Consider the following 22,650-nt stretch of genomic DNA (forward strand, 5'->3'; position numbering starts at 1 on the left):
ATACTTTCGCAAGGCACTGTAGTTCTATAAATCAGGTTTTCTTGATCAATCAAATGTTATGAGGTGCCAAACAAACAAGTGTAAGCTCAGATGTTCACTGAACCCAGGTGCATCATGTTCCATCTTCTGTATTACCTCCCCATCACCACTACCACTCGCAACAGCCCACCCCTCTCCTTTTAACTTCTTTTCTCCTTCTCTAGCTTCTTCAAGAAAAAATAGTTCTGCAGTAAGTTTGTGAAATGATAGGTTCACTTTTTTTAAAGTCTGTCCTGAACCAACAAGCAACCCATACAAAGACTGTTGCTGTGATTATTGTTCCTGCACATACAGGCTGTAAATAGCGAATCCCAAATCCTCACATGAAATTTTAAAATTTGAGCTGAATGGCTGAGTCCCCACTTCAGGCTGTTCTGGGGTCATGTGTGATGTGAAAACCTCAGCATCGGGACTGAAAAGAGAAATGAATCATGCCCTCCTTTTCCATCACATCTCTGTTTCCATCACAGTTTTTTCCCCAGGTAATTCAGAGACAGGTCTGTAAAGGTAAAAGGTATACATCCTGCATTTCAGTGGCGCAGAACAGAAAAGTTCTGTGATTCAACTTGCTGAGATGAGGTTGAACTGGGTTGCTTCTCAAATGGTTGTGTGAATCATCATTTACAGGGCAGCCCTACCACATACACTGTGAAATTCAATTTTATTTAACGACTTTTGGTTGATAATTTCCATGTAAAGGTCATGTAAAACAAGGAAAGCATAATTAGATCTATTTATTACACACAAATAGCTGTCAAAGCTAATTATTTCACAATCAAAGAGGTTAGAAAAAACAATCTTTAGGGAAAAATAAATAAATAAAAAGATAAAATCTACATAATGAAATACATCAAATAACAAAACTAAGAAACTCTCAAGTTGGTGCAAAAGGCAATTTGAACTGCTCAGCAATTTGAAACAAACTGCTCATTTTCTCATCACGAGCACAATGTGCATGAGTCATTGTTGCACTTAATTTTTCTTGGCGTTGAGAAAAAAAAAGTAAGGATGGCATCAATGTATGAACCACCACTCGGGGTCCCAGCCAGATGTTCCGTTTGCTTTTATCTGATGGTTTATCTGCAGCCTGCCTTTGACCCATAGCCTGTATACCTGCATCACCAATGCTTATGCTAACAACAGAGCCCCATACCCCCCAACCCACCTTCCTACCTCTCTCCCTTCTACCACTTCTCTACCTCTACTCACTTCCTCATCTTCATTTGTCTCCCAGTTTTGGAGAAAAATGTTAATATGTTTGACTGAGCATCCCCTGGTTTCCTCTTCTTAGTTGGTGCCACACTTACATTAGCATTAGTAGCAGGCAAATAACTTAATGTTACATTTTACTGATGTTAGTTGCTTTATAAGAAAGTTTACTCAAACTTCATTACAACACAGATTTGCTCTGTGATGATTACTTAGTGATCAATTATATTATGCTAAACTATGATAACAACATTGATTACTGACACATTGTAATGTTGGTGTAACATACTGAAAGTGCAAACAAGAGGCAAACACAGTTCCACAAAAAATATTAAATATCACAAACTTGCTGTAACTTGACAAAGCCTGGGTGAAGAATCAGTGAAGATAATGCCTCGATTCCATAAACCTCTTTAAGAGTGGTATTTTAAGGTCATTCTCATTCATGTTTTTCATGTATTCCTGGGTTTGTTCATTTTTCCTATCTGAGCTGTCAGAAGCGAATCAGACTGGAGCAGAGAGGACACACAGAGAGTGGCACCTGACAGACACTCTAAACACAAATAATTATTTCCAAATGGGTATATATTGGACAATATTAATTTTTTACAAATGGCCTGTCGGGTAGGCAGGGAGGGTCTCCCTGGCATGGTGGTCCACCATGGCTGTACTATTATAGGGGAAACACTGCTTCAGCAGTCATATCAAGTAACTATCTTCCTAAGCTAAAGCCTTTTTGTACAAAAATCTAAGTTATTGTCCTTCTATAGCAGCTCAATGAGAAAAAACCAAATGTGGAAACAACAAAAGGGAATTTCGCACTATAAACTCTTTAAAGATCAAAGATACCCTCTTGGTTTCATTAGCGAATGTCATGTTCCAGAGATCAAAGCTGCTCCAGCAACAACAGACTCAGAGCATAAAAATGTGGAGAACAGAATTCCACATGAGCCAACTGGGGGACGCTGGCACAGTGACTAGAAGAGCAGAGCCGAAATGTGATGCAGCCACATCCACTGGAGACTGGGATTAAGACAGCTATGATTAAAATACTGCACACACAAAAAAAAAAAAAAACATGCAGAGAGTCTGCATTCACCCGACACTGGACATGAAAAGAGCAAAAGTAAAGGTACAGGTACACATAAACCACATCTTGGCTGAATACTCACAGTCTGTGGGTTCATCTTCCCTGTCATCAAGTCCAACAAATCTATATCTGATATGGAAATGGTGCAATCTGCTTTCTTAGCTGCAGGAAAAACATATAGGAGGCAAAGTTCATTCATAAACAGGAACATACAACTGAGGGATATTTCACTGACTGTCAGTATTTAAAGGTGTTATGGCAAAAAGAAATGTAGAGGTCTTGTTATTCACGTACAGATGAAACAGAAAAACAGGCCTCAAAATTTTAACTGCATTTCCACTCATAGTTGATTATTAACATGACCACGTCACTGTAGCTTTCCACTGATATATGAAATAACATACAACTGTGATATGGTGTTTTCATTACCTGTGTCATTGTGAACACTGCCTTTGCCGTTCTTCACATCCACAAACCAAGTTGCCTCCTGTCCATTCGGGCCGCCCTTCACTTTGAAGGCAAACACACCACCGATCTTCTTCACAAACTGCTCCCCGTCCTGTATCGAGCACACAGAGATTTTACATGCAGTAAACTGTACAGTATCTCTAGTACATCTAAATACATTTTCCTCTGCTTCTATTTTAGTAGCTCATGGCATAGTCAATACATGTCTTAGTTAGACATACCATGTACTGTATTGTTTTTTTTAGGATAAGTTATACTACTTTCAAAAAACATTGTTTTATATTTGAGTGATGCTACACATGTTCTAGGACTCTTTCAAGGAAAAATTTATCTGAAAATGTTGCAAAGCTTTTTTTAACGCATGTTCACGGCTTTTTCAGGTAACGGCAGCAACTGTCCATAGAGTAGTGGAAAAACTAAAAACTAAGTTTTACAGTTATTTTATTGTGTGTGTGTGTGTGTGACAAATGTATTAACCTTGAAAACAGGCCATACAAGGTAGCCACGGAGTCGGAGTCAGTTAATTAGCTGTGGGCTATATGACTCATGATTTGTAACATTTTTTCCTAATGCCTGACATTCTGATGATAGTGTGGCACAATCTCAAATTATTAGGAGTTACTTTTAAAAATGACTTATAAACACATTTATTCATGTTTATCTCTGATTACCAGGCTCTGAATATCTGCTATGAAATGCACTAATTGGGGTCCTGAGAGTCAGTGTGATTCAGATACTTAGATTTGTTTATTAAAAATTCTATAATGCATTTATTAATTCTTATTTCCACTGTAACTATGGAGAAATGCAAAAGTAAATGTTTTGACCAGTGTTTCCCAAAGAATTACTTGTTCACAAGTATGCAAAAAAGTGAAAAAATAAATGTACTTCAAAAGCAAAGAACAAAGATGTCAGATATTGTACATCATAAACATGCACATAGGTGTTTATGGAGACCACTCTACAGTTGAATATACAACAAATAACCAAAAAAAAAAAGAAAAGTTAAATGGCTTGGAATATCACCCTAAATCTAAAAATTTGTATTTGGGAAAAAAAAAAAAAAACAGCCAAATCCACTTCCCTCTCGGCATTTAAGTAGAATGGAAACACTAATAGTCTCTCATTACAGATAAGCTCAAATATTAGCTAAACTATTAAATCTGTCTGTCTATTCAGTTGGCTGAGATATTATTCTAAACCATGTCTCTCAGCATACAGACTGTTCCCATGTTGCTATTTTCTCACTGATGAAAAATCCTATTCATACATTAACAGCAGTGCAGATTAGCTTGAGATAAGTCTGGCGTGGACGAGGTCATACAAGGGTAACTGCTGAAAAGCACAAACTTCTGGAGGAACACATTTGTCTGACTGGGTCAGGATAAGCTTGAAATTATTTCTGTGCTATGAAATGACAGTTTGGGAAGTGATTCAAGTGTGCATTCACGAGGATACAGGTAGGCGTTTACGATATATATCGTCTATGATCAAAAGTGTAAGTTTGATCTCAACACTGGTAGGGACACAACATCCACAACATTTAGGTCTGTATTTGTTACCTGGGTCTCATTTATTTTTAGGGCAATTCTGAACATGAATGAACAGGATCTTGCTGTATGAAGCCAACTTGTTCTGATGTAAGATTTCTTTCAAAATAAACTCATGAGCTAAAGCTGAACTTTATGAGAATAACTTTAATGCTGATGCCTCCCTATAATTCCAAACTACGATTCATAATTAGAGCCTCACCTGAAACACTGAAAATGCGCCTGTTCCCTCATCAGCCTGCTCTGCTTCTCTTGCCTGATACTATTTCCTACATACAAAGTAATTCTACAACTGTGACATTTTCATTGGGTTTCTTACCTGAAATTCAATTTATATTTTGATATAGGTCTATCCACCCACTTTATGTTTACTTTACAGTGTGTTTGCTAGGCTTAGATAACAGAAGACAAGCTGACATTAGCTAACATGGTTTACTAACATGAGTTGACATTTTCCACAGTGTAAAGATTGGTGACATTAGGCAGCAGGTTTTCATTTTCAATTAACGTGGCTACTAGCTAGTTAACCATCTAGTCTTTTACTTAAGCTCTGGATGGTGAAAAACTACTTACATCTCTATCTGTTTTGGTGGAATAATTTTATCTGTAAAGGATGAGATGTGGCATGGACAAAGTTATATTGTGTGTGCTGTGGAGTGCAGGCAATAAAGGAAAGGGAATAAGTCATCTGAAATACTTTTTGCCCATGCTTTATGTATGGACAGACATCCATGACAACATAGGCCTGCCGTTGTCAGTGCCATGACAGACAGCTATCACCTTCTCTGTGTCTGGGAGCAAATACATGATTTGCATGTAATGTAAGCTTCAGATCGCCCCCTCTCTTTCAGTTAGTCAAATATTAGCATGTCGTCTTGTAGATGTAGCCTCAGGGAGGGCACATTGGAATGATATAATATCACTTCACTCCAGAGAGAACAGGCACAAGTTTGCTCAAATATTGTTAGGGACATGTCTGTTCTCCCAAAATATTGGTAGGGACATGTCCCTACCATGTCACTGCAAGCTAGCATAGCTGCCTAAAAAGGCATTAGTAAAGTTACAAATGAGTGAGATTTCAATGTAGTGCACATGTATTCGCTCAACCCCTCTGTGCTTTGCTCTATAAGGTGCCATAGTAATGACTCCTAAAACTCAGAACTGAGTCAGCATTGTTGCACTTCTGGTTCCCTCTCCCTGAAGTCTATGGATTTTCTGAATGGGTTTTTGGTTAGATGCCTGAAATAATGTCTATGTTAACACAGGGCCAGTACATTTTCATGTTTTATTCTATGACATAAAATACACCAGTAAATATCCCACTCATGATTTTAAATGGTTTTACATGTCTAACAAAAAATGGTTGCTAAAAAGTGACTAAATGAGACCACAGAGGCTGTCTGGGATATTAAACATCATCACAGAGACTCACCTACTCATTAGTCTGCAGTTACAGCCTCTTTGTTTTTAAACTCATGCACTTGCAAACTATTCTAACTGACAAAGCCACGATCACTAGCCAAATGAAGTCACGCTAACAGGAAAGGATTCTGTACAATAGGTAAGTGCAGTACATCAAATTACATATTGGAAGCAGTGATGATGCTGAAGTCATGGGACCGTGGTGTAGTTCGTTTACAGCCTAACAATAGCTTTTTACTTCTGGCAATGGTATTTGAGCTTAAAAAATCATAAAAGTTGTGTTCACTTGTGAAGTTTACCTTGCTGAACAAAAAGGGGAAAGTGCCATAAACCGCTGTTTGTCACAGAGGTTATTTTCTGCAATAATCCCATTGGCTTCTTGTTGAGGGAACCAGGGTGATACTAACTTCTGGACTGGCCTAATAAAATATGTCATCCCTATAGCACTCTATGTCTCCATCTCACACACACGGCAACTATGATGATGGACCATGAGTAAAAAAGCTCCTCCTCTTTGTGTTTTTTTTTTTAAACATTGTCAGTTGTGGAGATCCAACTTTTCTAATATGTTATTACTGTAGCAAGCTAATAAGGCCAGCTAAGCTAACATTAGAATACAGCTGTTGCCGAGGTCAGCACACTGTATATAGCATGCATGTATATGGACTGCTCTGCAAATGGATAAGGTTCATGCTAGTGCATAAACTGTACACTGAATGCTTGCCCCATCAGTCCAGGAGAACACTGAAAAACACACACGTTAAGTTTGATGGCTCCAACCAGTGTAATTAGCGATCCCAGTGATTTGTTTCAAATATTTACTGGCTTCAGCCAGTGCTCTGAAGCAGCAAGTGAGGGCCTGGAAGAGATACAGCAGCTGTAGAGAGAGATGTAGTAGAGGAGAAGGACAGCAGCCAACATGCTCCAGCTGTGCGAGAGCCAGCTAGTGCAGAAGGGACAGGTCAGATACAACAGCGAGCACATAGACAAACAAACAAAACTTCTATTGCCACAAGTAGAATAATTCTTTGGGAAACACTGCTTTGTGTATTGTTGTACTTGAATGCTTCAGTTTTAAATCAGTGTATGAAATATGTTGTTTCCATTAATACCATTAGTCAGCAACAATTAATATGCTATTAACAAGAGCGACCTAGTACACACATTTTTTGATGGATGCAAAATATTGTCATTGTCAACAAAATCCCCAAAATTATCTAGATATCATTTTTTTTGTCAGTATTGCACACCCATAGCTACAGGATCATGTAGCAGTATGGCACACACTGTAAGTGCTGAACAGATTGATATAGCCCTATGGACAGTTACAGGTCAAATGAAATCAGTGAATTAAACCAAAACTTCCATTTTAAAGAATTATGGAAATAAAAGTCACAGAAAATATAAAGAATATAAAATATAAAGTGAGAAAAAGAGAAAGCCACAGTCTGATATTAACAATACGGTCTACAATTATAAGTCATGTAATCACCTCCTGAAGTTTCTTGTTGATTTCCTGGAACACAGCATGTGCCTTGAACCCTTCCAGTCCACCACTAGCACTAGTGTTAATGACTTGAATCCTTGTCATTGTGAAGACAAAGGCACAGAAATTAGAAATAAAAGAAAGTGGTGGAATCATAACAGAGAAAATTACATTGCTGCCAAAGATAAAATAATGCCAGACCAAACATTCAATTTGATACTTTACAAAATCTGATTGCAAATCTGCAGGAAAGACATTTGTGCACTGCAGCTCAGTGTGTAACCACAGGTAAGACTTGATTTTAAGTACTTCTATTTACCATCCACCAGCATTACATAAACTGTTTATAATACCCAATAAGGTAGCTGCAAGCAGATTCAGGTGTTAATGATTGTATTTAATAAAAAAAAATTATAACTCCTCCTGTGGCCACCAAAGACTGAAGGCTGGTGTATAAACAAATATTAAATGACCAGATGTCTAAAAAAAAAAACTGCAATAATGTAAAATGCGTCTTCACAGGACAGGTCATAATTATTCCTGAACACTTAAAGTGTCCTTATATAGACTTACGATTAATAAATTGTCATGTGTTATATATACTATTTATTAAATGTTTATATTTCATTAGTATTTTAAAAGTGTTACAGTATCACGGTTTTACGGAAACAGCTTAAGCTAACCCAACTAAGAGATAGTCTAACTAGTTGTATTGTAACCACAGGGCTAGCACGCTAGCTTGTAAGCGAGCGAAGCAACTCAAAGCCTCAAAAGCCGCTTGACTGACATTTATTTCAAAGGAGCTAGCTTAATTTGCAGTAACATTAAATTTGTTAGGGGCGACCTCAACAAGTTACTAAAAAAATCACGTACCCTAGCGTGTCACAATTAGCTATACCTTACAAAATTATGTATTCTTACCTTGATATGTGTATTTCAGGCATTTTGCTATAATGTTAGGGGACCACACAAACAATGCCTCAGGTTGGACCACAGTTGACAAACAGACCACCAAACCACTGCTGAATGTTAGCTTGCACTACAGCCGTAGACTACACTTCCGTGTTTTTTCCTGCTCTACCGGATTTTCAGACTCGATATGTCGATGTCAGATAATACAGCCATGCAGATAACCCAGAGGTTTTTAACCAGTTGTTATCAGTTCAATATAAAGTTGTGCAACGTTATTAAAGAAGAACAACGTCAAAAGACAACTTTAATAAACAAGGGGTGAACCTACATAATATTTAAATTAAATGGAGGTCCTTAATTCATTATAGTTCTGTTTCTTTTCTGGTTAATTTATTGTTGTAGTGTTTCAAAATAGTCTTAGTTCATTTTTGAAATGGTGTAGCCTATATTGAGTTTTCCTTGACACAGTTTGCATTTGTTGATATAAAATTTGGCATATAAATAAAAAATTTTAAAATAAAAACTTGTCTTCTGTTCATATAGTTGTTTTCACAAAAGAATAATGCATCTATTTATTCTTAGTTCCAACAATAAAGCACATGTTCAACATTAGCCAAAAAAATGAAATAAAATAAAATAAAAAACACTCATAAATACAATCATAAAATACCTAAATGTATATTTGGCTGTCTAGTATTGCAATTGCAAAATCCACAAGAAAAACAAAATGTCATTTATATATAAATATTTTTATTTGATTTGCTGGGAAAAGATTATTTATTTGATTTGTTTGTGCTCTCCTGGAATCAACACCTTAACGTGGTGGAGAGGTTTGTGTGTCCCAATGATCCTGGGAGCTGTGTTGTCTGGTGCATTAGCCCTTGATAGGGCTAATGCACCAGACAAGGCAAATTGGTCCCAGAGGAGTGGCCAAACTAAGAGTGATTCAAAACCTCAAACGATAATGGCAGCTTAGAGTCCTGCTACCTTGCCTGCATTAGGGGAAACCAGGAAACCCTGCTGGAGCCAGGCCTAGGAGGGAAGCTTGCCGATGAGCATCTGGTGGCCAGGCACAGCCTGAACAAATGAAATAGTGCTACCACCTTGCAGACCCACCACCAGCAGGGAAAGAAATTGAAGTCAGGTACAATGCAAGTTGGGCAGCAGGCTAGATCGGGTACCTGGGCGTGTTGATCCCTGGCTGCGTAGGCTAGCTCTAGGAATGTGGAATGTCACCTCTCTGGTGGGGAAGGAGCCAGAGTTTGTGCAGGAGGTGGAGCGATACGAACTGGATATAGTTGGGTTTACCTCCACACATTGTTCTGGCTCTGGAACCAAACTCCTGGAGAGGGTTTGGACTCTATCCTTTTCCGAAGTTGCCCAGGGTGAGAGGTGCTGGGCGGGTTTGGGCATACTCACAAATCCAAGTCTGAGTGCCAGTGTGTTGGAGTTCTCCCTGTGAAACAAGAGGTTGCCTCTATGAAGAATCTGCTTTATTGCTTTATTGCTTTATTGGCCAGGTGTGTTGGACACACAAGGAATTTAACTTTGGTACATCGGCTCTCAATGTGTATGTACATATCCCCATGCAAGGGGCAAGTAAACAGTAAGCCAGCATAAGGCTGTGTAACATAACAAAAATAATAAGCAGTATTAACAAGCAACGACCAGTGCAAATAGTGCAAAATAAGCAGTATAAACAGGCGGTAAACAATGCAGACAGACAAAGGAATGCTCATTGAAATGAGATAATATGAATAAAGGAATAAAAATAAAGTACTTAAAAATAGAAACTGCACTGAGAGTTATTGTCCAGTCATACTGTCATTGGTTAAGTGTTCATCAGAGTGATGGCGTGGGGGAATAAACTGTCCCTGTGCCCTGTCCCTGGTTGTCTTGGTGCACAGTGACCTGTAGCGCCGTCCAGAGGGGAGGAGTTTGAACAGATTGTGTCCAGGGTGTGAGGGGTCTGCAGTGATCCTCTCCGCCCTCCTTTTAAACCGTGCAGTGTACAGGTCTTCCATGGAGGGCAGGCTTGAACCAACGACGTTTTTATTGCAGTCCTGACTGTCTGCTGAAGTCTGTACTTGTCCTGTTTGGTTGCTGAGCCAAACCAGACAGTGATAGAGGTGCAGAGAACAGACTCGATGATTCCTCTGTAGAACTGTATGTGACTTAAAGTCACTGAGAGGAAAGCCATGACTGTTGTTGGTACCTAGTTCAGAGGATGTGGTCTTCTTGGAGACCCTGGGTGGGGTCCTTGAAGGGGCAACACCTGGGGACTCCATAGTTCTACTGGGGGACTTCAACACTCACATGGGCAATGATAGAGAAACCTGGAAGAGGTTGGTGGGGAGGCCCATCTGAACCCAAATGGTGCTTTGTTATTGAACTTCTGTGCTAGTCATTGATTGGCCATCACCAACCCCATGTTCAAGCACAGGGTTGTTCATAAGTGTAGTTGGTACCAGAACACCTTAGGCCTTAGACTGATGACTGACTATGTTGTCATATCATTGGATCTAAGGCCGTATGTCTTGGACACTCTGGTAAAGAGAGGAGCAGAGCTGCTAAATGATCACCACCTGGTGGTATGTTGGATCAGATGGCGGGGAGGCTGCTGGACAGACCTGGCAAACCCAAATATGTAGTGAGGGTCCACTGGGGACACCTGCCTGAAGCCCCTGTCCAGGAGGTCTTCAACTCACACCTCTGGAAGAATTTCTCTCACATCCCGGGGGAGGCTGGGGACATGGAATCCAAATGGGCCATGTTCAATTCCTCCATTGTAGAAGCAGCTATTCTGAGTTGAGGCCAGTAGGTCATTGGTGGCTGTTGCAGCGGCAACCTGAGAACCCGTTGGTGGACACCAGCAGTGAAGGAAGCTGTCAGGCTGAAGAAGGAGGCCTACAGGGCTTGGTTGGCTCAGGAGTCTCCTGAAGGAGCTAGCGGGTACCAGCAGGCCAAAAGGGCTGCAGCTTGGATGGTTGCGGATGCAAAAACTCAGGTGTGGAAGGAGTTTGGTGAGGCTAAGAAGAAGGACTTAAGGTTGGCCTCAAGGAAGTTCTGGCAAACCATCCGACAACTCAGAAAGGGAAAGCAGGGCTTGGCCCAGGCTGTGTTTGGCAGGGGAGGAGAACTGCTGATTCAAACTGGGGATATTGTCGGGTGGTGTAAGGAGCACTTTGAGGAACTCCTGAACCCATCTAGCGTGTCATCCAAGGAGGAAGAGACAGAAGACTCAGGGGAAACCTCACTAATTGTCCCTGACAGAGGTCAGTGAAGCAGCCAAATAGCTCCTCGGTGGCAAGGTGCCAGGTTTGGATGAGATTAGCCCTGAGCTGCTGAAGGCTCTGGTTGGGATGTCTTGGTTAACATGCCTCTTCAGTGTTGTATGGAGGACAGGGACAGTGCCTGTGGACTGGCAGCTAGGGTGGTGGTTCCCATTTTTAAAAAAGGTGACTGGACTATGTGCTCCAATCATCAGGGTATCACACTACTCAGCCTCCTGTGTTCCGGGCATGTCCAACTTGTAGGAGACCCCAGGGCAGACCCAGAACTCATCAGGCCTGGAAATGCCTCAAAACCCTGCCAGAGGAGCTGGAACACATCGCCAGGGAGAGGGTTGTCTAGACTACCTTACTGAACCTGCTGCCACTGCAACCAGATCCCGGATAAGCAGGAGATAATGGATGGATGGATGATTTGTTGATAAATTATGTATACTAGAATAGGCTAACTCTTTATTGTGCTGCCTGCAACAATTTAAGTTGAAAAATAGCCTTACTAGACTACACTGCATTATGCACATAAAAGTGACCTCCCACTTCTCAGTTTAAAGAGTGCATTTAGAGGACCAGGGCTTCTGTGGTTTTGCATGTTTAGTTCATTCACTACAGCTTACTTTCCACAACTAAATGTAAGGCTAAAGATTTTGAATGTATTATGGCCTACCTTTCCAAACAGCCATTGATTTGCATTTAGCTTTTCAATGTGCCAACTCTTGAAACTTGTTTGTGTAATCCTGTACAACTCCAACATTGTGTAAATGTTTGTCATATTTTTTGTGAAATGCAGTGCAGACATTTTAAATCAATTCTACACTAAGACTGTTAGAAGTCCCCACCAAAAATACACTTGATCACTTCCAAGACAGAGGAGGGATTAATCTGCCATTATCATTGTACCATCTGTAAATTATTACCACACTGTTACTGCAGTGTTGTGTATAATCACTATAAATGATACAAAAAAGAAGTAATTTTAGGGAATAAAGGAGAATTCTCATCAGTGGTTGTCCTTGGGTATGATTGTTAGCAGTAGGCTGATATGGTTGCACAAAAGGATTTTACCTTTCATTCTTGTTTCTGCATAGTTCCAAACACACAGAGAGACTGATTGTTAAAGTTTATAAGTTATCTTCCAGCTTTCTAATCAAGTCTGGATTGTGTACCTTTAACTTAAACATGAGCACAAAACATCTCTAGATAAGGAGAATGCAAAGGCAAACTCCAGGACCATGAGGTGTTTAGATTTAGCTGGAGCTTTGCTGGGCAAGAGAACCATGCCATCTGGACTGAACACTGTATGAGGCTGGGAAGGAGGAATGATGGAGGGGTGCAGCAATTCAGCTAAATCTACATAATTACCTGCAATAATTTGCTGGCAGATGTAAGCGTTGACAGGAGACGACCGCGGAGGAGGCATGCCCTGGGAAAGCGTGGCTGTGGTAAGGGTATACAACTGGGTCACTGGATGGATCTTGTGAAAGAGGGGGTGTAGAGACATATACAGAGTCTGCATCAGGAGGGGTGCTTCTGAGGCAGCTGCCGTTGCAGGGAAGAGAGGAAATGGGTTGCTAGTGTAAATGAAAGAAGCTGTGGCTGGTGGAGGAGCAGCTGCTGCAGTAGTGTTGATAATCGGTGTAGGAGCTGCGATGGATGGCATGATGTTTGTGGAGGAGTAAACAGCTGTTAGCCCAGCCCCATCAGAACCATGGAACACAGCAGATGACCCAGTGTCTGTGTAGGAAATGGCAGCTGGCAGCCTGGTGCCTGAGAGAGATAGAAAAAGCGGCCAGAAACCCAGTACCCACTGAACAGGCAAAAGGAGACAGCCCAGTGCCCATAGGTGCAGGAAGCAAGGTGGACAGCCAGCAGCTTAGTGCCATGACAGAAACAAACAAAAGAGGATAGCCTGATACCTGCGCTGGAGAGAGGTGGAAAAAGGCGGAAAGGAAGACAAAAGAACAGGTGGAGGCTTGGTACCTGGAAAAAAAAGAGACAGAGGGAAGGATGAGATGAAAGGTGGAGCAGCCTGAGGGCCGGAGCACGGGAAGGAAACATCCACCATGTTCAGGAGATTACCATCGTTGGTGAGGTAATGACAGCCGGAGAGTGCTGGTAGGGGACTCTTCAGAGTCTCTTGTCTTGAGAAAGCTGCATTTCTGGAGAATGAGTGCACGGTGGCTCCAAAGCAGAAAGCAACTGAAATTATGTGGCCTTCGTATCAGTGTGGCGAAACAAAATATGCCAGGCTCGGAGCTCGTGTTGTAGACATGCCATCGTCTGGTCTGAGATGAGAGTCCAGGGAGGAGACAGTGGAGAGCTGGAAAGAAGCTGAGTTAAAGGAACACTGGGGTTCTAGAGCAGCCTGCATGGCCTCGGGTTCAGGTGAAGTGAGCCACAGCCTCAGCATGGGTCCCTTGGTGTCCTGCAGAGCAGGCTGAGTAGCAGGGAGGTGTATATAGAATGGAGAAACGGCAGAAGTGCAGGTCTCAGGGAAGTTGGAATAGTGAGAACCAGAGTGACGGGAAGTCTTCAAAGAGGCCCGGTAGTGGTGGCTTGTCTTGGGAGATGAAGAAAGTCGGCATCTGAAGCTAAATACACAACAAGTCTATTGGTCCCTGGGCCTGTCGTACGTGTGAAGGAGGTCCAGTGACAATGCCAGAGCCAGAGCGGAAGCTGTCTGAGCTGTTGCCCTTGAAGCAGTCACTGAGGGGCACCAAGATGATGAAGTTGCACCAGCATTCCTTGGCATGGAAGCCCTGGTATGTGGAGCCTCTACGGGGGTAAGGACAGCTGACATGGAAAGCAGCTCTTTGGCGGATGGAGAAAGCCACAGGGAATGCATGGCAGGTGCACAGTACTCAAGCTTCAGCCTTCTAATGGAATAACAGAAGTGGGTTAGTGTGGTTTCAGTGGTTTAAATATTGTAGAAACAGAAAGAGTTTGTGTCAGGTCCTGCTCCCGAACATCATATAATTCCATTATCTCCATTTTTAGTGCAGGGAGGCTGAGGGGAGAGGAAGCTTCAGAGAATGGCTGTGGTCAGTGCATGGAGGAGGGGTCAAGGCCAACTGACTCTTTGTCTCTCTTCTTTCACATATTATAAGCTCAGTGCTTGCCAAGCCATGGAAAGCCAGGCCAGGCTGTTCAATGTACTGTAGGTTATTTACCTCATGACCTGATGAACCAACTAACAGAGCAGCCACTGATCAGGAGAACACTGCACTCTACTGGTTAGACCACATAAAAACATAATGGAAATGGATTTTTTTCATCTGCCAAAGTCCACTTTTTCTGCACAAGGCTTCAAAAATAAACTTTAAAATTTGAGTATGTAAATATGGTTTTCAAACATTATCTTATATGTCTGAAATTTTTCATTCATTAATATTTAAGTACCATTTGGATACTGCCTGAAAATTCATTCTGTAGAATAAGGAGCTGGTTGCCTCTGTGAAATCCATCGCATTATGGTAAGAATTTTTATTGTCAAAATAACATTGAGTTTTTAGGGTTCACTTAGGCACATTTTACACTGAGATGACACACAATAAAATTTTTCATGTGAAAAAACATCCATATAACAGTGTTCGTGCTCAGACATTAGACTCTTTACTTTGGGTCATGAATACCTAAAATTATGATTGTGAATTGTGAAGACACATAATGAGTAAGGCATTTTACTATTCTCTGGTGGGCAACTTATGTAATGAAAACACTGTTTATAAATTTCCTCAGACATTTTTGCCATTTATATAGTCTATTGACACCCTGTGTTACTATATTCTGACATATACATTGTTGGGAAGGTTACTTTTGAAATCTAATAGGTTACAGAATACTAGTTACCCTGTTAAAAATGTAATAAGCAATGCAGGGGTTTTCAACAAATTGTGACCCAGGGACCAACATTCTGACTAAGAATATAAGCTGAGGACCACTGTTGTGGCATGGCTACACCGGATGGGCACTATTTTAAACCTGAAAGTCACCTTGGCTTTTCTAAATTGTATACATTTGCTGAATTTGATTATTCACAAACAATAAGAAATAAATGGAAACAAGTTTTAAAAACAATTTCTACAATGAAAGTACAATCAGGGACCGCCTGCAATGCCTACTGTTTCAAAGTAGGTTGCTTGTGCTTTGTTGCGAGGCATAGTGTTACTTTACCATCTGTAGAGTATAGGCTACAGCACCCTCTCTGTCCTGCGCTTGCACTTCCACACTGAACTTGCCCAGTGGTGGAAGAAGTACTCAGACTGTTTACTTAAGTAAAAGTAGCATTACTACAGTGTAAAAATGCTCTGTTACAAGTAAAAGCTTTACATATGACATGTCACTTAAGTAAAAGTACAAACGTATTAGCAGAAAATATACTTAAAGTAGCAAAAGCAAACATACTCATTATACAAAATGGCATAGTTTCTATCGATGTACATCATATTATTCAATTACAATTATTGATGTATTATTATTATGTACAGTTTAAACTAACTTTTATGCTTAGAATGTAAATTGCTGCTGTGTAACTTGTGGGTTTTATAACAAGGATCATTAAATCTTGTTATTATACTGTATTTTATTGACCTCTTTCAGAAACGTAACTAGTAATTATTAGTTACCAAATAAATGTAGAGCCAAAGTACAATATGCTTCTCTGAAATACAGTGAAGTCAAAGTAGCAGAAAATGGAAACACTGAAGTCCAGATACCTCACAATTGTACTTAAGTACAGTCCTTGAGTAAATGTACTTAGTTACTTTCCACCTCTGAACTTGCCCTACCTTCTGGCTGCATAGAGTAATATATACGGTGAGGTAGTCACGTGACTAGTGTTGTCGGATATAACTTCCTGTCATCAATTCAGTTAATGTTTTGCTCTTTTAGCACCTAGAAGAAGAAGTTAATGTTTTATTTATTATCGTATCATTTAACTGTTTTTGCAATAAGTCGAGAGTGGGTTTTATATGACATATTTTCGTTGACTATGCGCACCGAAAAGTTGTCAGCTAATGGTAGTTGCTATTGTTCGCTAGCTACCGTGTTTGCTTAAGTTGACAGTTGTGATAAAGACGTGTCCTTAGTTTTTATGCCGCTCTGTTAGGCTTAACTATTTGATGTGACAAAACCCCATCAGGTGTTCATTTTTAGCTAGTTGCACCATGGCCAGTCTGCTTTCAATGCAATGCGGTGCCTCCCTGAAGAAATCTGGAAGTCTAATTCATTTACGGACCGCTGCGCTGGGGGTCGATAGGCGAAGCTACAGCAACAGAAAAGCGCGTTCAAGCGACTATTTGCACCAAAGTGTGGTGCCAACGATGCATTACCAAAAGAGTTTACCCAGGTAAAGGGTTAAATATTAATTTTGTCAAGCACGGTTTATCTCACATTAGTCTAGAGTATGGTTATAATTCAAAATATATGTGATCTAAAATGAATCTAAATGACCTTGGACTGATGCAGCAAAGTGTTTTAAATTAGAGGGGTGACCTACAGTATAAGCATTTAGGTGAATATAGGTGAAAGTGCACAACTGACTCACGTTCGGTGACCACTGGGGGGCGGTGACATGGCTGAAATATAACGTTTACTGGACTGTTTAAAGGCTGAATAGTCTCTTTGATTCATCTTTTGTGATTTTATTTTTTAGGCTACCCATACCAAATCTGGAGGATACTATCCGGAGGTATCTAGCTGCTCAGAGGCCTCTGTTGGATGATGACCAGTTTAGGTCTGTTTCAACAAGGGAATCAACCCTTAAAATTAAGTCACTGATACACAGTTACCATTATAACAGTTTAAATTGGGTAAAAATATTTCCTGCGTCCTCAGAACAACAGAGAAAGTTGCACAGGATTTCCAGAGTGGTGTGGGGAAACAGCTGCATGAGGAACTGGTGGCTCAGGATAGAAACAATAAGCACACAAGCTACATCTCAGGTGAATATACCATTCAGCTGATCACTAAACTGAAATTAAGCATGTGTCTTGTTGCTTTTCTTTTCTTTTGTCTCTCCTCTATCCACTCACCCCAACAGGTTGAGGCAGAAGGCCGCCCACCAAGAGCCGGGGTCTGTCGGAGGTTTCTTCCATTAAAGGGAGATTTTCTATCCCACTGTCACCAAGTGCTTGATCGAGGGGGATTTACTGGGTTTTTCTCTTTATAATAATAACAGTAAGGTCTAGGCCTTACTTTTTAAAGTGTCCTGAGATGACTTTTGTTGTGATTTGGTGCTATACAAATAAAACTGAATTGAAATGAATTTCACATGCAGACAAATATCAATAAATTGTTTCTTTCAGGACCATGGTTTGATATGTACCTGTCTGCACGTGACTCTGTGGTGCTGAACTTCAATCCCTTCATATCCTTCACTCCTGATCCTAAGAGAGAGTACAACGACCAGCTTGTACGGGCGACCAATATGGTGTGTTCAGCAGTGCGCTTCATGAAGACTCTGCGAGCTGGGTTACTGGAGCCAGAGGTTTTCCATCTAAACCCAGCAAAGAGTGACACAGACAGCTTCAAGAGGTTCATCCGTTTGGTCCCATCCTCTCTGTCTTGGTATGGAGCCTACATGGTGAATGCATACCCCCTGGACATGTCTCAGTACTTTCGCCTTTTCAACTCCACTCGGATTCCCAAGCGTGGGCGAGATGAGCTCTTCACTGATGAGAAAGGCCGACATCTCCTGGTTATGAGAAAGGGCAACATGTATGTGTTTGACATTGTAGACCGGGATGGGAACTTGGTGAAGCCTGCAGAGATTCAGTCCCACTTGAAGTACATTTTGTCTGACCCAGCACCAGCAGCTGCCTTTCCTCCTGGGGTGCTGACCAGTGAGAACAGGGACGTGTGGGCTGGGCTGAGGGACAAGCTGCTAGCAGCTGGAAATGCAGAGGTTTTACACATTGTTGACAGCGCCATCTTCTGTCTCTGCCTTGACGAGAAAAGCATGCAGGATCCTGTTCACATCTCTTACAACATGCTCCACGGCGACGGCTGCAACCGGTGGTATGACAAGTCCTTCAGCCTCATTCTCACCAAAGACGGACAGGCATCTGTCAATTTTGAGCACTCCTGGGGCGACGGAGTAGCTGTACTCCGCTTTCAGAACGAGATCTTCAAAGACACAACAGAACAGCCACTGGTACACCCGGGCTCTCCTGCTGCTGCTGTGGATTCAGCCTCTGCTGTGCGCAGACTGCAGTTCAACTTGAACAGCGAGCTGGAGAGTGGCATCAAAAAAGCCAAGGCAAATTTTGATTCAGCTGTGTCAAAACTCACCATTGATGTCATGCAGTTCAGGAAAGGTGGGAAGGAACAGCTGAAGAAGAGCAAGTTGAGTCCAGATGCTATAACGCAACTAGCTTTTCAGATGGCCTTCCTGAGGCAATATGGACAGACTGTAGCTACATACGAGTCCTGTAGCACTGCGGCATTCAAGCATGGGCGCACAGAGACCATCCGATCAGCTACCATACACACCAAAAAATGTTCACACGCCTTTGTGTTCCAGCCAGGGCAGCACAGTGTGGAGCAGCTACGCGCCATGCTCAGTGAATGTTCCAATTATCATGGGAAGCTCACCAAGGAAGCAGCTATGGGTGTGTACATGTATTGTAATGATTACAGTTCATAATTACATATAATATTTATGTTGGACCAAAGACTAAGAATTGAAGCATGTTTATGAAACGGCACGATGAAGCAACTTATTTTTTACTTGCAGTCATTACACTGTAACATTCCTCCACTCCTGTTGGTAATTTTATATGCAAGTTAAGATGCTTTGGTAATTTATTAACAGCAAAGATGAGAGATGTATGTTGTATGAGCTGAAAAAGGTATGAGACATAAAACCTTAACTGTGTTAAGATTCCATCTTATATCAGAATTTTATAATTTACATCTGGGGCAATAAGTTCATATTTATTGTACATGTACATTGATTCTTGTGATTACTACAGCAAAGGTTAGGCTGATTCATCACTTTTTATATATGAATTGTCAGCTAAAGTTCCTGAAGACTTGGTTTGGGATTTAAGTATTTCTGTATTGCACAGATAATTCATGACTTTAGAAGCAACAAAGTTGAAGTTCAGGGAAAAAATATCCCTAGGTTATGGGATACACCCAAACTGGTTCTAGTTTGGGCAGAAAAAGGATCCCATAACTTGTAATCAGGAGCTAATTGAAGACATAGGTTGCCAGGGGTTTTAAAGACGGTCACATTGACTGTTGGCTATTGCCAGCGTCCAACTTATTATGTGTCTGCTTTTAAAGAGCCCTACTCCTGATGTAAGATTTTCAAAGTCAAGACATAACCTTTGTCCCAAGTATACAGAATATATTATGGATTACAAGAACTTAACATCCTTCATCGTTTCATAGTAATAGGACACAATGCACATGCACAGTGCAAAGGCAATGAAACTCCAATCTTAGAATGAAGGCCAATAGTTTTAGTGTGTTTCACTACCATTCAGCATCAGTTTAAAGTGTCCTTTGTGCATTTCATTGTGGGTGAATAGTGTACATCAGCAGCATACTTTTTTTAACCATACACACCAACTGTTTTTGTCGACTAATTGCTCACTTTTCCATTGTAAAAACAGCATACCTAAAGCCTAGGACTATGCAGTATAAAACGGGGACAGTAGTGGTCTTAACTTTCAGATACTTTGACCTGTTGCACTAGCCTTTTTTTTTCCTCTCACCAGGCCAAGGTTTTGACCGCCATCTGTTTGCCCTGCGATACCTGGCTAACTCAAAGGGCCAGGCTCTGCACAGTCTGTACACTGACCCTGCGTATGCCGCCATCAATCACAACATCCTCTCTACTAGCACCCTCACGAGTCCAGCTGTGGCCCTTGGCGGGTTTGCCCCAGTGGTGCCTGATGGGTTTGGTGTTGGCTACGGTGTCCAAGACGACTGGATCGGCTGCAACGTGTCCAGCTACCCAGCTCGCAACGCCCACGAGTTCCTGGAGTGTGTCCGCAAGTCTTTAGAGGACATTTTTGCTGTCCTGGAGGGAAAGCCACTCAGTTAAGAAACAAATGTTTGATTCACCAAAGTAAAATAAAAGTTGTTCATCATAGAGAAGACGAGTGCAGCCACCCATCTCAGCTCCTGATTAATGGTTCCACACAAAGAAGCAGAAAGTGAGACAAATATATTTTCCATACCACAGAATAATCACAGTGCTTCAGTGTTTTTCAAGAAATAAATGGTAATGGCCACATAGGTTAGGATGTTAAGGCAATTTTTGAAGGGGTTTGCATATTAATCTAGGTATAAATAGGTGATATAATTGATGCAAAATCAAAATCTCATTTCACAAAAAAGTTTATCTTCAACTGTAGTCACAAGACCTAAAATTTAAGGCATAAAAAAGAGAGAGAAAAAAAAAATCTACTTTAAATTGTTTTTTTCAGCTAATTTAATCCAATGGCTTTCCGAGTCATTATTCACTGAAGTGTGTTACTAATTTAACAGCTAGACTTTGTGATGTACCAGTGTGTTAGCTATGTTACAGTTACTTTATTGAAATCATTTTCAGCCCAGTTTGGAAGTGCTGGTCACAGGATTAGTCTTTATAAATGTAGCTTTGCAATACAATATGCAGTATGGAGACGAATACTGTGTCCTGCCAAAATGCTGTGAATTTTAACCAGAGAACTTACTGTCAATGTAACAATGTGTATTCAAATTCTCTTAACTGTTGTCATTTCAAGCATTAGTGTATATTGTGAAATAAAACAATTTAACATTTGCCCCATTCCATTATGATAAATGTTTTGTGTAACATCTTGCAATATAAACCTGCCACTTTCTTAAAACTGGAACTCCGTACACGACTATAGACTATACAGGTGTCATTTAAACCCGAGCCTATTACTTGTAGTTCTGATACCAGCATAGGAATGAACAGCAAACAAGTAAGTTTGGGCAAAACAGTAAGGTTTGTCACCCTTTATTTAAAATAAAAAAAAAAACTGTATGACCATAAGCAAATGTACAAATGCGGAAGTTCAACAACAAACAGCTAAAGCAATTAAAATGAACAAAATCCACATTTTAGATGGGCTTGATCTTGAAGTGTAGACCAATGAGACTGAAGACAAGACATTTCAGATCCTGCACCAGGTAGTAAAACACACGAAGACCTTCAGGGTCCCTGAAACAAGCAGTTTTTTGAGTCAATGTTTTGTCATTGACAAATATATAGATATTTTCCCAGCTCTTGGATATACATAGTACTCACTTTGACTGGTTGACATCAATTAAGGAGCCAATTTTGGAAGTTGTGAATGAAATGTGCTCGTCTCCAATTACAATTTCCAGCTCCTGTGAATGTTAGAATCAAAACAAGCAAGTTATTCAGAAGGTAATTCAGATATGCTTTTGGTTAAATTCATCAGTGCAAAATTGATGTACTATAGTGAAATCTGTGACCAGTAATATCAGTGGTTTGACCGATGCTCTGCACGTGCTATGGTCACCGCTAACAAAATATGACCTATGCAAACACAATACAGACATGAATAGAAGAATAACAAACATTATGTGACACAGCAAAAACATTTCCTAAGATGACAGTGGAAAACCTTTTAAAGTACAGTGGGTCCAGTGTAAATGAAGCAATCAAAACCATAGAAAATTACAGAGCTCTAGAGCAGGGGTGGCCAATTTCAGTCCTCGAGGACCGCTGTCCTGCTTGTTTTCCAACTATCCCTGCCTGACCTGCTGCTGATTACCTGGCTCAGGTGTGTTCAGTCAGAAGCTGGAAGATACCAATTCACTTTATCTTTCCTCACTCCATTTTCATCTAAGATGGTATCTTCCAGCTTCTAGAGAAAACATGTAAGATAATATGGTCACTGATGGTGATCGACACACACCTGTCTGCCAACCCTGTCAGGAGGCGGCCACAGTGCATCATCTTCTTTGGTGATCTCACTGTCATCGATGATCCTCTTCAGCTCCTCCATCACACTTTTGTGGACATACGCCTAAGTTGGTACACAGAAGACAGATAAGCTGGGTTAGACTTAGACTTAATAGCATTTACACCTGTGCTATGTATTTACAACACATATGATATGAGAGTGGGTACCACAGATATACAGTATGACTATAATGTTGTACACACTATGTTGTACCTGAGAAACAATGAACCGC

General features: G+C 40.8%; 3 protein-coding genes across 3 annotated transcripts in view; 1 reads left to right on the forward strand and 2 right to left on the reverse strand.

Annotated features, from left to right (window-relative positions):
* scp2b (sterol carrier protein 2b) overlaps positions 1-8,351 on the reverse strand; it is a 13,395-nt gene extending 5,044 nt beyond the window's left edge. Inside the window, exons 1-4 of the mRNA XM_020610106.1 lie at positions 8,186-8,351; positions 7,271-7,361; positions 2,768-2,897; positions 2,421-2,500 (exon numbers count right to left, since the gene is read on the reverse strand). Of these exons, the coding sequence (XP_020465762.1) occupies positions 2,421-2,500; positions 2,768-2,897; positions 7,271-7,361; positions 8,186-8,208 (324 nt within the window). The 5' untranslated portion in view covers positions 8,209-8,351. The remainder of the gene's footprint in view (positions 1-2,420; positions 2,501-2,767; positions 2,898-7,270; positions 7,362-8,185) is intronic.
* Positions 8,352-16,297: 7,946 nt separating this feature from the next.
* cpt2 (carnitine palmitoyltransferase 2) lies at positions 16,298-21,247 on the forward strand. Its single transcript, XM_020609923.1, has 5 exons — positions 16,298-16,810; positions 17,117-17,197; positions 17,299-17,405; positions 17,769-19,073; positions 20,190-21,247. Exons 1-5 carry the CDS (start codon positions 16,629-16,631, stop codon positions 20,516-20,518), a joined length of 2,004 nt encoding a protein of 667 aa, XP_020465579.1. The 5' UTR covers positions 16,298-16,628; the 3' UTR covers positions 20,519-21,247.
* Positions 21,248-21,412: 165 nt separating this feature from the next.
* Positions 21,413-22,650, reverse strand: part of magoh (mago homolog, exon junction complex subunit) — a 1,980-nt gene continuing 742 nt past the window's right edge. The window contains exons 3-5 of the mRNA XM_020609929.1: positions 22,371-22,481; positions 21,734-21,816; positions 21,413-21,646 (exon numbers count right to left, since the gene is read on the reverse strand). Of these exons, the coding sequence (XP_020465585.1) occupies positions 21,547-21,646; positions 21,734-21,816; positions 22,371-22,481 (294 nt within the window). The 3' untranslated portion in view covers positions 21,413-21,546. The remainder of the gene's footprint in view (positions 21,647-21,733; positions 21,817-22,370; positions 22,482-22,650) is intronic.

Source organism: Monopterus albus, unplaced genomic scaffold (assembly GCF_001952655.1).
Source record: "Monopterus albus unplaced genomic scaffold, M_albus_1.0 scaffold103.1, whole genome shotgun sequence".
Taxonomy (NCBI): Eukaryota; Metazoa; Chordata; class Actinopteri; order Synbranchiformes; family Synbranchidae; genus Monopterus; species Monopterus albus.

Bases quoted from the DNA above. Each gene is read 5' to 3' on its own strand.
- cpt2 (XM_020609923.1), top strand. From the start codon at position 16,629: ATGGCCAGTCTGCTTTCAATGCAATGCGGTGCCTCCCTGAAGAAATCT. The intron at 17,198-17,298 runs GTCTGTTTCAAC...CTGCGTCCTCAG, and splicing joins TTGGATGATGACCAGTTTAG to AACAACAGAGAAAGTTGCAC. The intron at 17,406-17,768 runs GTGAATATACCA...TGTTTCTTTCAG, and splicing joins GCACACAAGCTACATCTCAG to GACCATGGTTTGATATGTAC.